We start from the raw sequence: 18,081 nt of genomic DNA on the forward strand, positions 1-18,081 counted from the left end.
TACATACTTTAGAGTATGTTCCTGGCTGAGCATGTGGCTACTGGCTCTTCAGTAGAAATGAGGTCTCTGCTTCTATTCAAACATCTGCAGCTTTGGGGTTTGCATAATTTTCTAGGCAAAATGTTATCGCTCCCCTTCACTTTGGCTATTAGTTCTGCTAGTAGAACAATGGATCAGAGATTTATGCCAATTAGAGTGGGATTTACAAAGGGAGTCAGCAAGACAGTGGAGTCTAGCCAATTTGCTGAAGGCATCTGTAGCCTTTCCTACTCTGCAGCCCCTTTTTGACAGGCCAGGCACATTCTTACCTCTCCCTGTTTGCTCAGACTGTGCCATCCACCTGTAATGGCTTAGCCCCTTGTCTCTGCATAGCCAAGAAGCCCTTTGTAACTATTCTGCCTTTCATCACTTTTTTGATATCCAATGGCAAGTACAATTTGCCTTACATCTTCCCTTTTAATTAGTCCCTAATTCTTTCAAGCTTTCATCATAGTCTTTTTCAAACATACTGTGAATTAAAATTCAGGGATGGGTCTTCTTTAGCTTAGGAGGAGGTGAGCACAGAGGGGCACTCGTCAATACATACTAAGTCATTAGCATCCCAACCCTTTCTTATAAACCATAGTGGTTCCTTACTGGACAAAACTTACAGATTTCTAGTATCTTCCTCTATTTGATCTTACAGTCTTTGCTCTTATGTTGTCTGTCTTGAACATTTCTCTGAGCTTCAGCATTCTCATTTGCTCAGGGATGATAATCCTATCTATACTGCCAGATGCTGGGGGTTTCCGATGAAATCACATTTGAGAAAGCACCTCAAGGCAATATCTGTCCCAGAGAAGAGGAGGGGTGTATGCAAATTGGCTATAAATTTTGGCTAGATTCTTGAAGATTAGGCTGAAATCTCCCAGGTGCTTTTCTGCCTACTCCCAGAAGTAACTGAGATTTTTCAAGAGAAATTCTACAATTCTTGCATTAAATGTCTTTTTTTTTTAATCTGAGAGGCTGTGGAGCCCTCTGTAGTCCCTGTAATAGATCAGCTAAATAACAGCCAATTGGTTCCAAATTTTCCTATTAGTAAGAAAAATAAAATACAGTATTGAGAATGTGGCAAAGAAGCTTTTCCATCTGACTCTTTGAGCCAAAAGAAAAAGAACTCCCCTTAAGGTGTTATTTTGGAGGGCAAACAATCTTTCATAAAAGTGGTGGACCAAAGGGGCCAAGTGCTCTAGCATCCACAGGCATCCCATCACCTCAAGAGCCTCTGCCTGAGACCACAATAGGCACTCTGGCATGTCAATCAACCAGTGTATCCTCAGCCTTAAGTAATAAGAATGGTCACATTTCATTGTGGATTAGGCTAGACTAGATGGCTGCTGTCAAAGTTACCAGGGAGATGTTGAAATAATAACATTTGAAATGACAATAGAAAAAAGAACAATAAAGGCAAGCAAATCACAGACCTCTATGCTGGGCATTGTCTTGTCTCCCCCATGCATATCCCCCAGCAGATATACAATGTAGAACTGGACAGATTCTCACAGGAGGGATCAGAAACCATTCCCCATGGAGTTCTCACTCGCCAGCTGCCCTACTGTACCCTTATGTCATTCTATTGGCATTTTGTTGTATTCACACATACAACTCTGCTCGGAGAGCAGATACAACTAGTTTGATTCCAACCCAACCACCAGACACATAATTACCAACTGCTACATCCTAATCTTTAAATGACAGAAATCCTGGGGGTATATAATTGATTTTATAAAAATCCCAGGACTATGGGCCAGACCAGTCATAAAGATCACAACACAGTTCTGATTCTTGTGACACAGGCTTATTCATCCATTCAATAATTCATTTATCCAATAAGTATACATAGCTAAATTCTGTGTTAGTACAAAACTGATAAATACAATTAACACTCAAGAGATACAATGTAGAAACATCTTTCCTAATAGGAACTTAACTTAATCTCCCATTTTGTATGTATGTGCATGCGTGCGTGCATGCTTACATGAGTACGTGCATGCATGTGCATGTGTGTGTGTTGTGAAGTCCTCACATCCTTATGCTTACCTCCTGGCTTAGGAGCCAGAGTTCCCTGATAACTAGTGTATCTACACTTACTCCCATCACTCTGCCCTGAGATCTCCTTAAAGGGAAAGCATTGCTTTAACATTTTTATCTTCTAAGCTCTGACAGACTGTGACATATATTGCACCCATGAAGTGTTTTAAATGAAAAAAAAAAACTATTAACCATATAAAATTTTGCAAATCAAGATGAAAATCAACAGCACCATAATGTAGCCTCTTTGTCCATGGTCATCATTATGCTACAATTCAAGCATTCTATTTCACTAGTAAAGTTCAATGGCAATGGGAAGAACCCTTGTCCCCAAATCTACTCCTTATTCTCACAATTCCAAAAGAATATATAACTTTTGAATTCTATTTTCATTCTGTGAAATTAAAACACTGATTGGCCTTGATAAACCAATTAGGTTAAAAGTCTTTCAAACCTGAAATGGAAACAGATGGAGCATCCTGGTAACGATACCAGGCCTTCTCCCTGTTCTAAACACCCCAAAATTCTATATTATTCCCCACATAAGAGAAACTCTTATTTAATTAAAATTTAAAAACAGTAGTAGGTTATTTCCCTCAAGTTCTGGTAGGAAACAAGAGCACTGGCAATAGACTGTATTGTTTTTGGGGTCTCTTGGATTCCCTGACCAACAATTTAGAGAGGTGGCCTGTGCATGTCTGGCACTAGGCTTTTTCTCCTTCTCCTCCTCCTCCTGCTCCTCCTCCTCCTCTTCCTCCTTTTCTTTTTTGATAAATTATGGCTTCTAAGAGGAACATCATCATTATCTAAAACCAAGATCTAGATATGTAGTTAGGTTTTAGAAAGCTTATAAAACAGTAGGATTCCAAGTGGCCCTTTCAATTAAACTTAATGTTGTTTATCCCACACCACCTGATTTACTCTCCAATCACTCTTTCCCACTTAAATCTTACCCCTTAAGTTATTCCTCTTCTCCACTTTATACTAGTATTCTCTATCTCCTTCCTACTTTAGCTCTTCCTCCTTCTCCCCTCCTCCAACGATCTCTTTCTAATTTTCTAACCTCTATCGGTACTCCAAGTTGTACATCCAAATCTAAACCTCCAAAGTTAAACCCGTATGTAACAGATAGCATGTGTTGTTTGCTAGTAGGGTCTAGGTTACCTCATTCAGCATATTTTCCACATTTCACATTTGCTTGCTTCTTTTGAGTGACAGGTCTTGGGGAAATCAAGCCAGTACTGATCTAGGAGCCTCTTTCCTGATGGTAAGAATTCAAAAGTGGCCAGGTGGTGATGGCGCATGTCTTTAACCCCAGTACTGGGGAGGCAGAGCCAGGTAGATCTCTATGATTTCAAGGCCAGCCTGGGCTACAGAGGAGATCTAGGACAGGCACCAAAACTACCCTGTCTCAAAACAAACAAACAAACAAAAATTCAAAAGTGCCAGAAACTGTTATGCAGCTTCCAAGTTGAAAAGTTCTATCCAGCTATGAGCCCTGTACAGTACAATAATTAATGGTCTGTCAAGATATTCTCATTTGTTCAACGGTGGCACAAATGTCTTAGCTGCAACCAACGTCTCTCTGATTAGATTTAAGGACTACAAACTAGAAGGGAACTCATGCCTAGTTCTTTAAACTTAGCCAAAAACTCTTGGTTGGAGAGGTCAAAGGCAAACTGCAAAGGAGAACTTACTACTTTGAGTTTGCTAAGTTGATATAGTAGTCAACTGCTTTATAAATATTTAATTTTATACCTGTAGATTATGCTTCTTTTTGCAGTGAATGGTGATAAATACAGAGAATACAACTGATCAAAGTGAAGAGAATTGGGGACTATGGAATTCTCGTCCCAAAATGGGACATTAATATTATACACACACACACACACACACACACACACACACACACACACACACACACACAATTCAATTCTCAGGAAACATCTGTGAAGAGGAGAGTAGAAATGGACTTAGAAGACTATTGAGATTTAGTGTCTTCTAAACATGGCAGGGCTATTGAACTCATGAACTCTCAATAGCTGTGGTAGCCTACACAAAGACCTGCACAAAATCAAGCTGGTTGACAATCCAGCATGACTAGAGGAAGGACTCACAGCCCCACCACTAGATAAGGAAATACAAGACAGTAGACAAGCTGCTAGCAGAGGGAGAGTCAGTTTTCTTCAGTGATACAGCTCCTGATAGGTTGCCTATTCATTGGTGGACAGCCTTATACCCACAGACACACAAGCAGCATCAAGTGGACCCATTGAATTATGTTTTAAAAAATTAAAAGGAAAAAGTAGAATGCATGAAGTTAGGAGAGATGTGTGTAGGGGGATCTCAGAAAATTAGAGGCAAGGAGCAAGGAGTGGCTATGACCAAAACACACTGTATTCAAGTATGTGGTTCTCAAATAATAAGTAAAAATTTTAAAAAGTTTATAGCAAGAACTAAAAATTGGTTGTTTGTTTAGATGAATGATTCTAAGACCCATCTTAATTTCATTAGACAAGTATGTTTTTCACTCCCCACCTCTTATATGAAATAACCATGCTGCATATTTGAAGTATCTTCATAAGCAAGAAAGAAGAGGTACCAAAGCTCTGCTGTATCCTCATGGAAAGGAAGGATGACAAAATACTATCTCTTCTTTTCAATAAGTGCTTTTGTTCTGAGTTCGGTCTCCCTTCATACCTATGTAACAAACTCAACTCCACATAAAGGGCAAAATTATTGACATTTAAGATTATGAGGACACAACATTTAAACTGCATTCTAAGTCCAGAGAATACCAGGCCATTGACGGATTAGTGTGTATATGGTATTGTTCAAAGCCATGCACAACAGAATCATGCAATAAGTTCAAATTGGTCTCACAAAGAGCGTGCAGGATACCTTAGGCTATGAGCTAAAGATAAGCAAAATAGGCAAGTTTCTTGACAAATGAAAAAAAAAAAAGAATGGCCAAATTGGGGGCCACTGCTCAAGATTCTAGGGCCATGTCAAACTTGAACTGGGAAATCAATAAACTCTGGCTTGAATGCTGTCAGGAGGCAGCTTATACAGCCTCTTGAATGCAGGTGCTTATGCCCTGTAGAACTTATATCCAGAACCCAACCTTTGTACTGAGTCACATTAGAGAAAGTCCTACAAAAACAAAAGCTCTCTGTTTTATGCCTAATGAGTAAGTAAAGGATGGGGAATAATTTGAGAAAGCCAGCTCATGTACCAAAATCTTCAAACAAGTGTTGAAGTAAAGGATAGAAGTGTTCCTAGTATTGTATTCACTTCCTGGAATTCCTGACAAAAATATGAATCTTTGACACAGTATTCTGGGTTCCAAAGCAGAGTCATTGGTCCATCTTATTTATTTAAGTAATAGGATGAAATTGGGATATCTTTCTGAATTGTCCATTTGAACAATAACTGGTACATACTAGGTGCTGTCATTTTTTTTTCCTGAGCAGCAAGCTCTGTAGGAAATCTTTATCTACACCATACAACAGATGTCTCCAGAAAAGTTGTATTATAGCACAAGTCCAAAGTAAAAATTAGTCATGGATGTATTCTATTCCCTATCTTGGTTGACCTGTAGCAGTTCTATATAGGGATTGGTATCTGACTGTTCAATTTTGACCAGAGTGGTAGGCTGGGTCCAAGTTGGACACTGAGCAAATACTTACATGTGAATGCCAAATCTCTCAAATACATCATAGACTTAATTTTCTATGCTGTTCAGTTTGAGGTAAAGGGAATGGATGCTTCCTTGTCTTTAAATCAGAAATTTCACTGGTCAATTAGGAGATTAGTCTCTGTGATCCTGTCAGTAGCTATATGGGTTGGTGAGTGTAAATATAAACATTTCCAATTCATAGATGAGGAAAGTCTGGACCTGAGAAGAAATGATTTCTTATTGTATTCCCCAGGAAAATACTGAGTCTATAGGTGAAGGAGAACTGAGGTCTTCAGTCTCTTCTCTGCCACAGTAAAGAAATACTCACGTCATGATGTGGGTCTCTACTCCTGCCTCCACCAATGCCCCATCCACGAAGAGAGGCAGCAATGTGAAACCATATTTGTTCCAGGAGTGGCCCTCATCAAAACTCACCCTGAGGCAGAAACAAATACATGGAAGACACAGCTGAAAATAAAATCACAATCTTTGACCACCATATTTTAGGTTATTAAAGTTTCCTCTGTATCTTGCTATCTGGCAATTTGGATTAGCAAACCTTAATCAACAGCATCTACCTATATTATAAGATCTGATCAAAATTACTTTTCCTAGAACAAACAGAATAGCACCAGACCTGTAGAAATATTTCAGCACATTAGAATTGAGAAAACACACACACACACACACACACACACACACACACATACACACACACAGAGGCAGGCAGGCATGTGTGTCCAGGAGGGCTCAGAGGATGGAGCGTCACATTTCAAATACTAAGAATGAAACGAAAGGTTCAATTTACAGCACAATCAATTCAGACCTTGGAATTTCTGACACAGATAAACCAAGTAGTGTAGATATGCCCTTTAGGAAGGGTGTGTGTGTGTGTGTGTGTGTGTGTGTGTGTGTGTGTGTGTGTGTGTATGTGTGTGTGTTTTAGATCAAACTTAAAAAAATGCAATTTCCTATTTGCTCAGAATGGATGTTGGGACTATTCCACCTTCTGATGTCACCTTAAAAGGCTTGTAGGCATGGCTAGTAAGTGTCTGAACTGCTATGAGCTGTCTGTCATGTTCCATCTTTTGTCCAGGGATAAGACAGGCCTGGTCCTTTGTGGATGCAGACCATGCACCTCTTTAAAGAATACTTCTACTGATTCCATGTGCTTGCTTCCTTCTCTTTCTTGATAGTATCAAGTACCTCTCTATAACTTGATTTAAGCAAAGGACACAGCCCAAAGATGTGTGCTTGGCTTCTTCATCCTCTAAGATCCTTCTTGTCCTTTCAGGTTCCTAAATCTTCTCTAGATACAAAATTTAATTCTTTGAACCTCCTCCTATATATGAGTCTTCTCCTATATTCAGGTATTCAGGACTTTAAGCTCTCAGAGGTTAGGAAACACGATCTTTTTATTCTCTGAATGACCTCTTGACACCTTACATATGAATCTTTGTTGCTTGCTTCTTCCTTTATATTATATATTATTTCAGAAAATGTGTTTGATTCTTACTAAACTGTGAACTTTTTGAGGTCAAGGACTCTTCCATTCATCTTCATAGCCCCAATACTTATCAGGGCTATAGAAGTGTTAAATGGATAGACGCATGAAAAAGGAAAGAAATATGAAAGGCCCTCTTTAGTCCATCCACTCAGTTTTTCCAGTATGATTTTAATTGACTTCTATATTCTAGGAATCACCTTTTCCATTAACAACAGAAACCTGCTCCATCCCTTCTTTGTTTACTTTTTAATCTCCCTATTCTACTGTTAACTCCCCTCTGTGTTCCTATCTTATCTTTTTTTCCAAACACACAGATTTAAAATAGTACTAGGTTCCTGGAGCTCCACCTGGGGCTCAGCCGTGGATCTCTGCATCTGCCTCCATCAGACACTGGATGAGAGTTCTATCATGACAGCCAGGGTGTTCGGCCATCTGATCACCAGAGCAGGTCAGCTCAGGCACTCTCTCGACCGACCATTACCAGTAGTCTACAGTGGAGGTATCTTTGTGGATTTCTCGGGACCTCTCTAGCACTCTGCTTCTTCCTATTCCCCTGGGATCTTCATTCATCATTATATCTCCCTCTCCATTCTCCCACTCTGCTCCTGATCCAGTTGGGACCTCCCTCTCCCCTAAGCTCTCTTTCTCCCAACCCTTGCCCTCCATTACCCCTCCACCCCCAGTTTGCTCATGTAGATGATCTCATCTATTTCTCTGTTGTTGGGCAATTCCTGTGTCTTTCTTAGGGTCCTCTTTACTAGGTAGCCTCCCTGGAGCTGTGAGTTGCAGTCTGGTTATCCTTTGCTTTACATGCCAGGACCTGTCCTTGGTGAATGGGCTGATTTTTGGAGCCTGGGGCCTATGCTGAGACACTTTGCTCAGCCTTGGTATAAGGAGAAGGGGACTGGACCTTCCTCAGCTGAGTCTACCAGGCTGGGCTGACTCCCCAGGAGAGAACTTGCCTTGGAGGAGGTGGGAATGGGGGGTGGATTGGAGGAGAGGGCTGGGGGTGGGAGGAAGGAGGACACGGGAATCCGTGGCTGATATGTGAAATTAAGTTAATTATAAAATAAAAATACTATTAAAAAAATAGTACTGGGGACAATATCTTAACCCATCTAGGGCAGTCAGTCTGACAACAGGGCTTAGATTGATGGTACATTGATCCACAGTCATAAAAGAAAAGTGATCATGTTGTCAAGAAGTTTTTATGAATTTCTAAATTATCATCTTCTATCTTGAATTTTAAGGGCTCAGTTAATTCAGCCGTTTTTTTAAATTAAGTTGAAGGCTAAGCTGGTGCAGAAGAAGGCGGGGAGACCTGAACTGCTGTGAAAATAGCATGATTCCAGCTTCCTCACTTTTGTATTTCAGAATTTCCTACAATAATAAGTGTAGTTTTAGGATTTCCCATGACCACTAACTAGTTATCTCTGTCTGGTAGTCCCAGGGGTTAAGGTTTTATGATTTCTCTTTTTCAAGCCTGTTTGTTGATACAAATTTAAACAGATTGGTTGTTGTTTTCACAGAATAGTGCCAACCTGAGTTCAAGGCTTCACCAAGAATTTCTTCACTGATAAAGATTAGCTAGCAACATGTGCAGAGGCAGCTTCAATGAGTGCCACCTGCATCTCAAGATGAGAGGTGCCCTCTTCTCATACATTCACCAACAGGGCATAGGGCAGCTATTTTTACTTTATACAGAGAAGAAGACACTGTGAGGCAGATGATGAGGTCACATCATACTCTCAGAATCAAGACAGAAGCTTCAAGACAAAGCTAAGTGAAAATAGAGGGAGAAACTGGAGAAGACTGAAGCCCTGCTATGAGGAATAATCTTGAACGAAGAATCTGTTGCACAGGCCAGAGCAAAGAATGGCATCAGCACATACCCAAAGACAAGCCCAGAAAGGACAGGCAGCCTATGCAAGTGGAGTTCAAGGATGTCATAATGGAAGCAAGTGCAGAGTCTCCAGGGGCAAAGTGAGGATGGCATCCAATGACACTCATTTTATGATCCAGGGGATTCTTGGAAGGCCACAATTGTGCCATGTGGGTGTTTCCTGAGAAGAGTGATTTCTAACACTTGGCTGTTTCAGGCTGAAGCAGTTATAAGGAATAAAAGTCCTGAAAGAAACTCCAGAAAACACAATTAAAAAAATCTTAATATCCTTGCTACAAGAACGTTGGGCCTAGACTGTGAATCAGTGATGGTTGGGACTTTGTAAATACTCTGAGATAATTGCATTGAATGTCATCCCCAATGGATTCTCATTTGCTTCCTCGTATCAATATCTCATTAATGTCCATGCCAAAGAAAATGGGAATCCCATATTAAGTCTATAGGTGAAATTGAAACCAGTGAGATTGCCAATAGTTAAGAAGAAAGTAAAATTCTGAATGACTTCCAAATAATGGCAACACAGGAAATCAGATAGAAAATGAAATAAATTCCCCTGATCAAATAGTTCATGTTTATTGTGTGCCTGAGCTAGCTGTGTCCTCAGTCACAACTCTACAGCAGTATTTCCAGAGAGGAGAGTGAAGGAAAGGCCCTATCATCAGTGGAATTTATAGTTAATTTGAGGAGACAAACAATATACCAATAAACTGATATAAAAACAAGAGGTAGAAATAAGTCATGATAATGTAAAGTGATTTGCTAATGACTAAAAGTACTACCCCAAGGAAGTGGTATAAATGGAGATCTGAAATGACAATAAAGAAGAAGATATGCAGATATGGAAGGAAGGGATATGACAGAAGAAACATTTCATGTGAAGTGGACCTGCTCTCCAGACAGAAAGATGGTCAATGGTTATAGCAGAATGGAAAGCAGAAGTAAAATCCGCAGACAGGACAGAATTCAGTCAGAGAGGACTTTGTCTCCAGATGAAATATGGAGATATGACATGATCTAAACTTTAAAAAACAAATTTTACATCTGTGTGGTGAATAGGTTGTCAGAACTCAAAGTGGATGCAAGTAGATGAATGGCAAACCACATAAGAAATGGACTTGCCTAAGAGTTACCATGGAGAACAGACACAGAAATAAAAAGATTTTAGATATTTTTAGAGGTAAAGTCAATAGGACTTGGTAATGAGATATATACAGTCTGAATAAACATAAATAAATTATGGAAGATACTGCTGGTGATATTTCAACAATCAAAAGAGAAAAAAATGGGAAGTTCAGAAGACACAGCAATTTGGTTTACTGTTTTCAATTTTGGTCCATGCTGAGATTCTTTATAGTTTCCATGTTGTGTCATCATTAAAAAGAACTTTAGATAGACAGATCTGGCTTTCTGAGCAGGGATGTGATTTATAAGGTAGGGTCAACTTAAAAGTGGAATAGAGACTTGAGAGATGTCTCATTACTTAAAACCATTTCAATTCCCAGGATCCAAAGGCACCAGGCACACACATGGAACATAGACATATATGCAGGCAAAATACCCATATACATAAAATGAAATAATAAAATATAATAAAAATAGGTAGGATGTGGAATAGAAGAGAAAAAAGCTGAAGAAAAGGTAAGATTAACTAGTGAAACAATGAGTTCAGGCAAAAGGATCTGCATTCCTTGTCAATCACAAGTTAAGTATTATCCAACAATGGTAATACTACAAAAGCTGAGCAAGCCACAAAGTCTAATAAGTGCCTATAGACTGCAAGCACAAGGAAGGAAACAATGCTTCTGCAGTATCTTAAATACTATGTTCAATTTCAATCATAGTTCCCCTTTTTTAAAGACCTGTCAATTAGTGTGATTTAAGGTGAAAGACAAACTGGCCTGGAGACAGATTATATTAATTTTATACTGCATGGTTAGTAAAAGAAAAAAAAAGATGGAGACTGAATTAATTACCATTTCATTTTAACTTATTCTTTAGTAAGGAGATTTCCACATATTAAAAAGAATTCCCTGGTTATTCACTACAAAAACAAGATAATATCCATTAATAAATTTAGAAAGAATATAGTTAGATACATAGACCTATCAGTTTTTAAAACTATTGAAAGAAAAAAAAACTATTGAAAGAATAAGGGAACATAATTTTCCATCCCAGTAATGCTACTAAAAAGAATAGTCTAATGTTTGCATACAGAATGTAAGTTTTCATGCACATTGCTTTGTTAAACAGTGTATCTCAGCTCCTGTAGTAGTGCTGGATGTATATAATAAGCAATCAATGAATACATATGGGGCAAATGAACAAACCGGTAATATTTTATTGAGTTGCATATTTATATATTTATGGAAACTTAGAATGGCTGGAAAAAGAAATATTGAATGTAAATATCCAATTACACAATTATAAAATTGTATGTACCTGGATTCAATGTGAAAAAATACTAAGTCAATTCATTGTTGCTCAGCATTAAGAACATTTTCCTGTAACAACTGAAGCCATGTTAGAAGATGAGAACTCTCTAGCTTGAGTATTTACTAAGCAGTTTTCACTGTTCTATTACCCTGGCATGTTGTAGCCCTTAAGGTGTCACAAAATGGTCTGCTCTACAAAATAGTATGCTAGACCATATGACCTCTTGGATCCTTTTCTAGTCTGTGTATCTCTGACTACAGTATTGACATAAGAGGAAGAACAGAATATTCCAAAAATAACCAAAGTTTTTCCTACAAGACCAGCACAGCATTAGAAGCAGACTAGTTCATGATTATTAGTTTTCCTTCCTTGTTATTTGACTGTAAATGCAGGAGGTGTGGTGTGCTGGACACCAGGAGGTTCTTCAGAGCAACACATGCAATGTTCCTTTTCAGAGGTGTGCACTGGTTAGAACTATTGTTTTCATAGGAATGTTTGTCTGAACAAAACAAAGTTCTAGTGTCCATAACCATGTACAGATGAACAACAGAACACAGAAGGCCAAGTGATGTTTCCCTTTCTTGTTCCAAGAACATTGAAGGGAAATAGGGCAGTCTGTCAGGGTTCATCAAATCATCACACCCTTACCCACCTGTGAGTTAGACACCCCATCCATTGTGAGTTTTCACTTGAAGACTGAATTCAGTAGGACTCTATTACTTATTTCCCTCTAATATTGCTAAGACACAGTGGCAATACTGGAGGGAGGGCTTACCTGAAATAGCACTTAGACTCTAGTCTTTGTTCCTCCAAAGTTACATGGTCACAGATAGATGGCTCAGTCTGTACACTATCTTGTCTTCATGCCTATCCAGCTACCTATCCTTTCAATTTGTAGGAAACAGCATGCCTTGTTAGCCTTGCTAAAGCTTCTCCAGTTTTTCAATTATGACTCCTATTTTCTCTGCAAAGCAATGTAGCTATTATTTATGTCTGAGAACCTTTGTACCTTTGGGTAAGGCTGGGTAAGCTAATGCTTTTCATTTATGCATATATGCATACATACATCTGTATGCACAATAATGTCAGTCTGAAGTTCATAAGAGAAAATGATAATGAACTGACTACTTAATCTTTCTTCCTCTTAAAAATAAGCTATGTCTTTTAGCCTTAGAGTTTGTAGTCTAATTAGAATCTACTAGAAAAGAAGGAACTGTATTTGAGTTTTAAAAGCTTGAAAGAGGCAAAAATTAGTCAACCATTTTATAAGAAAACATTGATGATAATGACATGGTCAAGTCCTTACAAAACACTCCCACAGCCTTCAAGAAAACACACAAAGGACAATTTCTGAATGAATTTGTATTTGTTATAGTAATTTCTCACACACATTCAATAGCTGACATTTATCCACTCACAAGTGCAAATTATTCCTTTTCTCCCAAGAAGTGGATTGATGGACAGGAATAAATAGAAATCTTCATCCCTGTCTAAGTTCAGGAAACATCACTATTAACATCCTTTAAATGCAGATAATACTATCTTAGAAGCCTAGTTTAAAAATAATATTTAATTTTTTAAGTTAGAAAAGGTTAACAAATAGTATCATTTTACAAGAGGAAATTCAGTAAGAATATAATTATTTTGCAGGCTCTATAAATCATGTATTTTATTTTTAAAAAAAGAAAAATTTGACATGTGGTATTTATACAATGTATGTGATAGTTGATTCATTTATATACTAGGTAATGATGAACTCAGTGTTATTAGCATACCCACCACAGTGGACTTCAACCATTTACTTATGGTAAATACATTCAGTTTTCTCCATTTAGTGTATAATGCTACAATTAATGCTACATTCAACAGGATAATCTCAAATTTTCATTGAAGATTTTAAGTAATAATGGTTGTTCCTGACTACAGATCCTTAAGTGGATTCTCAATAATTTTTTCTAACTTAGGCCATTTTCCTCCAAGATCTCCAAGACAAGTTGTTCCTTTGAGAGTAAGTATGTCTCTGGATAGAAACATCTACAGCTCAATCTGAATGGTCAAATACAAGGAAGGCTAAGTTTTGTTTTTGTTTTTGTTATATTGAAAACATATTATTTTCTCATACAATGTATCCTGATTATAGCTTCCCCTCCCTCTACTTGTCCTGGTTTCTCTCCACCGCTCCCTTGGAATCCATTCCCTTTCTGTCTTTCATTAGAAAAGAATATGCTTCTAAGAGAAAACAACCAAACAAGTTTTGTGAGAGTTGAAATCCTCTCTAATTTCTTGGTACCATACTCTTCTTGCATACCATATAGGCTTACTTTCTTTTCCTCCATCATAAAGAAAACAACAAATCCTTCCTTTCTTCCTCTTCTCAGAACAAGGAAAGTTCTCTGCAGGAAGCTATCAAAAGCAGTAAAAAGCATACAGACCTAATTCCACAGTCAAGGACAAAGAGGGGCATGAGACAGTCAAGTATAGGATACAGTTGCTACTTCTTTCTCCCACCACTTGAAGGGAAGGGATTAGCTAATCTGTTTGTGTATGGGGAATTTACCAACTCTTATTGAGATGGTTCCTAAAACATAATGATAGAGCCAAGAAACAGTGTCTCATTGGGTTAAAAATAAATGAGTTTAAGACTTAACTTTCTTCTTTGTTGGTACAAGTCCTACTCACTTCTGAAAAGGCAACTCTTGCTTCCACAGATTGAAAAATGGGCCTTAAAATGAGAGGGATTACCTATCAGCACCATCTTAATGCCTTGAAGTGAATTTCAGGTTCTTTTCAATCCTGCACCCTTTTACATGTCTCCATCCTTGGGTCCCATACAGTTTTCTGAGTACTCTGTGCATTTCTGAATTTTCGCCTTGGGTCAGAGTTTTCACTTTCACCAGCTTGCCTCACCCACTTCTGCCTGTAATTCCTAGCTTCCTTCCTCCAAATATCATCTCCATGCCACTTTCGGCAGTTAGACCACTGCCCAGTATCACAGTCAGCATCTTGTAACAGACATTGCTTTGGGTTAATCTAAAATCTTTGTACTGACTATCATCTCCCAGAGGGCTGGAACCAGTTTATAACCCTCTGTGCATTCCTCATAGTACCTAAAACATTAGTAGTTAACACACAGGAGCTCCGTTGGTGCCTCCAATTAACACCTGTGCACTAACACTTTGAGTAAGGTATTTGATATAGTTGTATTTTAAAATGGTATTTATATTGGTAATTTTTAAAAGAACTACATATTTAAGGTTGAGCTGAATAATTCATTAGAACAATTTAGAACAGTGCCTGAAATGTAACATTCCTTCAACAAATCCAGACTATTATTTAATAGGAAATGGATAATAAATAATTACATCAGGAATTTTCACGAGTTCACCCTTAGGCTAGTACAGCAATTTTCTTGAAAGAAACTCCTTTTATCCTCAAAAATTATTTATATAATTTTCTTGTAAAGTAATATGGTAGGAGATGCAACTATTCTACTTAGGCTAATTAGGTTCTAACATTTTAAGCATGTTTCAACCTAAAACTGACAATTCTATATTGTTTGAAACAGACAAACTGAGAAAAGTCTTCACCAAGTTGGCTAAAGATTGGACTTAGCACCAGGGTATCAACTCTCTCTCAGATGACAACTAAATATTTTGCACTAAAATTCTCATTTAAAGTGTTTGTCTTACTGGTAACTAAGGGCCTGGTAAAAGCTAGGATCCAGCTTTTTGACCATTGTGAATGCTACTATCTGCACTTTAGCTAGCCTCACCTACAAAGAACTATTTAGCTGAACATGAAGCTGGAAACTCTTTCTCTTTGAGATATTTGCATAAAAGAAATTCATCTACCCTTTGTTAAAAACCTAAATCATGATATAAACCCTCAAGGTATATTCTTACTCTGCTCTTTTTCCTCATTAATGAGTAAGCACATATGCTTTGAGATCCATTACATATTTGCTTTGCTGAGATAAACAATCTAAACTGTGTTGATATTATTTCATTGTTTATCATTCATTTGTTCTTTTGTTCGCTCATAGCTGTTACAAACTATTCTAACTCCACTTGTATTTAAAATGTCCTTTGACAATGGCCCCCTAAGACACTTAGTCCTTTAGCATTTTTGCTCCATAACAGATCTGATATGACTAAGGAATTTGGTTCTATTATCATCTCTCCCTTCAGCTTTCATGAAGACATATTCTCAAGGGTTTCTTCCTTCTTGGCGATTTCTCTTTCATCAACTCTAATGGAGTCCCTCGTTGTCCTCATTGTCCAGACTCTCTTACAGTATTAAGCCTACAACCACAGCTTTAACTATTCCAAGTCTACTTTAACTAGTACAAATCTAGACTATCAGCCCAGATTACTCTCTTGATCTTTGGATTAATGAATATACATGACACCTAAAGGTTATCTACAATGGGACAGTTATAGAACCATAAACTGAAACTTATTTAGAACTCAGCTCAGGATCTGTTAACAAGAACCTTACCACTCCTTTAGAGCAATTTCCATCTCTCATATTTGGATTCCAAATCAAGACTGCCTGGGCTTTTGATCCTTCTATTCTTTTCAGCCTTATCTAACAACACATATTGCTACCTATAAGGTAGATGATATAAGGATATTTAAGTAAGCTGGTTTTAGTGGATGAGGAAATGGAGAAGAGAATTCAAAGCCACTCAGAATAAACTACCCCAACCTTTTCTACTGAAGATCTGCTCATTAATAAGATAGAGAGCTGTCCTTACCACAAGTGCCTGACTGGCAGAGGTGTGTGTTTCATGGCCACGAGGGCACCACCCCAGTCTAGGAACCAGACATTGTACTCTTCATCAAAAATCTGGAACAACAACAACAGCAACAATCACAGCAGTGCCTTACATTTACAGTGCTTAACAGTTTGAAGTCTTTTATACACATTGCTCCATTTAGATTCTGGGCTTTCCAGGGACTCTATCAAACAGTTTGACACATGTTATCTGCATTTAATAGATAGGAAACTGGCCTCACAGAGAACAAATATCTCTCCTTGTCCCACTCAAATGCCATACCGAGGACCTTTCCCACTAGTCATGTGAACCAATATACTACATGAAGGTGAGGCAAAATGTACATGCTCAACTAGGTAACCCTTTTCCTAAAAAAAGATTATGATTTCAAAGAAATTTATCTATCTTTGCTTCCTTATAAATTACTTTTATGATCTTTGTTTCTCTACCTCTATGCCTTTTTTAGTGTTTATTTGTCTAGGACTCAAAAGAGAATTTCTCCAGACCTTAGAACAATGGAACATTTAGACATAGTCACTACTTTCTAGATTCCTCTACAAGTTGGAAGAAGACCCAAATTTGGTGGCCATGGACCACTTTTTACAAATATTCATTATAATATAGTCTTCCTGGGCTTTAAGACAAGCCAGTACCTGAGCTATATATTTGTCCAAATCTTATTGAACTATCCATTCACTGGCCCATTGATTGAATGACTTCTATCTCCATCTTTTCATAGATATTTATTAAGCACCAGAAAAATACAAAAGTCTCCACAAAGATGTTTTCAGATCTAATTCCACATATATCAAGGTGTATGGTAGCAGGGATAGTATTTATTTAACAAAGATCCCCAATTTTAGCGTTCATACAGGAAAACAGACATTGGTAATTCTTCAAGTGCTTAACTCTGGTGTTGTCTCATATGACTGAGATGCAGCTGTTAGGATGGTGACTCAGAGAAAAAGACTAGAAGAGGGTAAGCAGGGGTTCATAGATGGAAAGGGGGGATGAGTAGGAATAATGAGATCTCCTGCACATATGCTCAAATGAACACAGTGAAGAAGTAAGCTTCTCATTCCTAAAACTCTTATTTTTCATTCTTTACATTTATCTTTTTAGTAAAGAAAAATGCCCTACTAATGGCCACTCTTAACATGCAAAGGATGTAAGGTTGTAATTCACATATATTTCAAATATGATGGAGAAACAGAGTCTATAGTTCTAGTCAGAGGGTGACTCTGAAGTCAGGGAGAAGGAGAAAGTGTTACTCAAACTTCCTTCTTGATACTGCCATCCACTGCCAAATCTTCCTCTGAAAGGCATCAGGGTGAAAAGTCGAAGCTTGGGCCGTTTGAGAAAAGGGGAAGAAAAGCAAGATGGTAATGGAGCATGGATGAAGTGCAGCATTGGCTACCTGGCCATTGACATATTTCTTTAGGTTCTTGAACAAGGATTGTTCTCTATACTGGATGAGTTTGTTTTCCATCCCCTGAATTCTTTTGGCCCTTGCAATAGATTATTTTATACTTTGAAGGATGACACCTATTCATATGTCTGTTCCCTAGTCACTTGATTGCAGCCTCTGGAGCAAGAGTTGTTGTATTCTTCATTGCACTCTGTGTAGTACTCAAAATAGTTGTTGCATGTGTTAAGTACTTGCTAACAAGTTTAGTCATGGTAGTAGTGACGGTGATGGCATGGAGGGGGAT

At 38.0% G+C, this 18,081-nt stretch overlaps 1 protein-coding gene across 1 annotated transcript in view; it reads right to left on the reverse strand.

Annotated features, from left to right (window-relative positions):
• Sorcs3 (sortilin related VPS10 domain containing receptor 3) overlaps positions 1-18,081 on the reverse strand; it is a 615,406-nt gene that overhangs the window by 72,900 nt on the left and 524,425 nt on the right. The window contains exons 13-14 of the mRNA XM_028874644.2: positions 16,349-16,440; positions 6,078-6,185 (exon numbers count right to left, since the gene is read on the reverse strand). Coding sequence (XP_028730477.1) covers positions 6,078-6,185; positions 16,349-16,440 — 200 coding nt within the window. The remainder of the gene's footprint in view (positions 1-6,077; positions 6,186-16,348; positions 16,441-18,081) is intronic.

This window comes from Peromyscus leucopus, chromosome 1 (assembly GCF_004664715.2).
Source record: "Peromyscus leucopus breed LL Stock chromosome 1, UCI_PerLeu_2.1, whole genome shotgun sequence".
NCBI classification, from domain to species: domain Eukaryota; kingdom Metazoa; phylum Chordata; class Mammalia; order Rodentia; family Cricetidae; genus Peromyscus; species Peromyscus leucopus.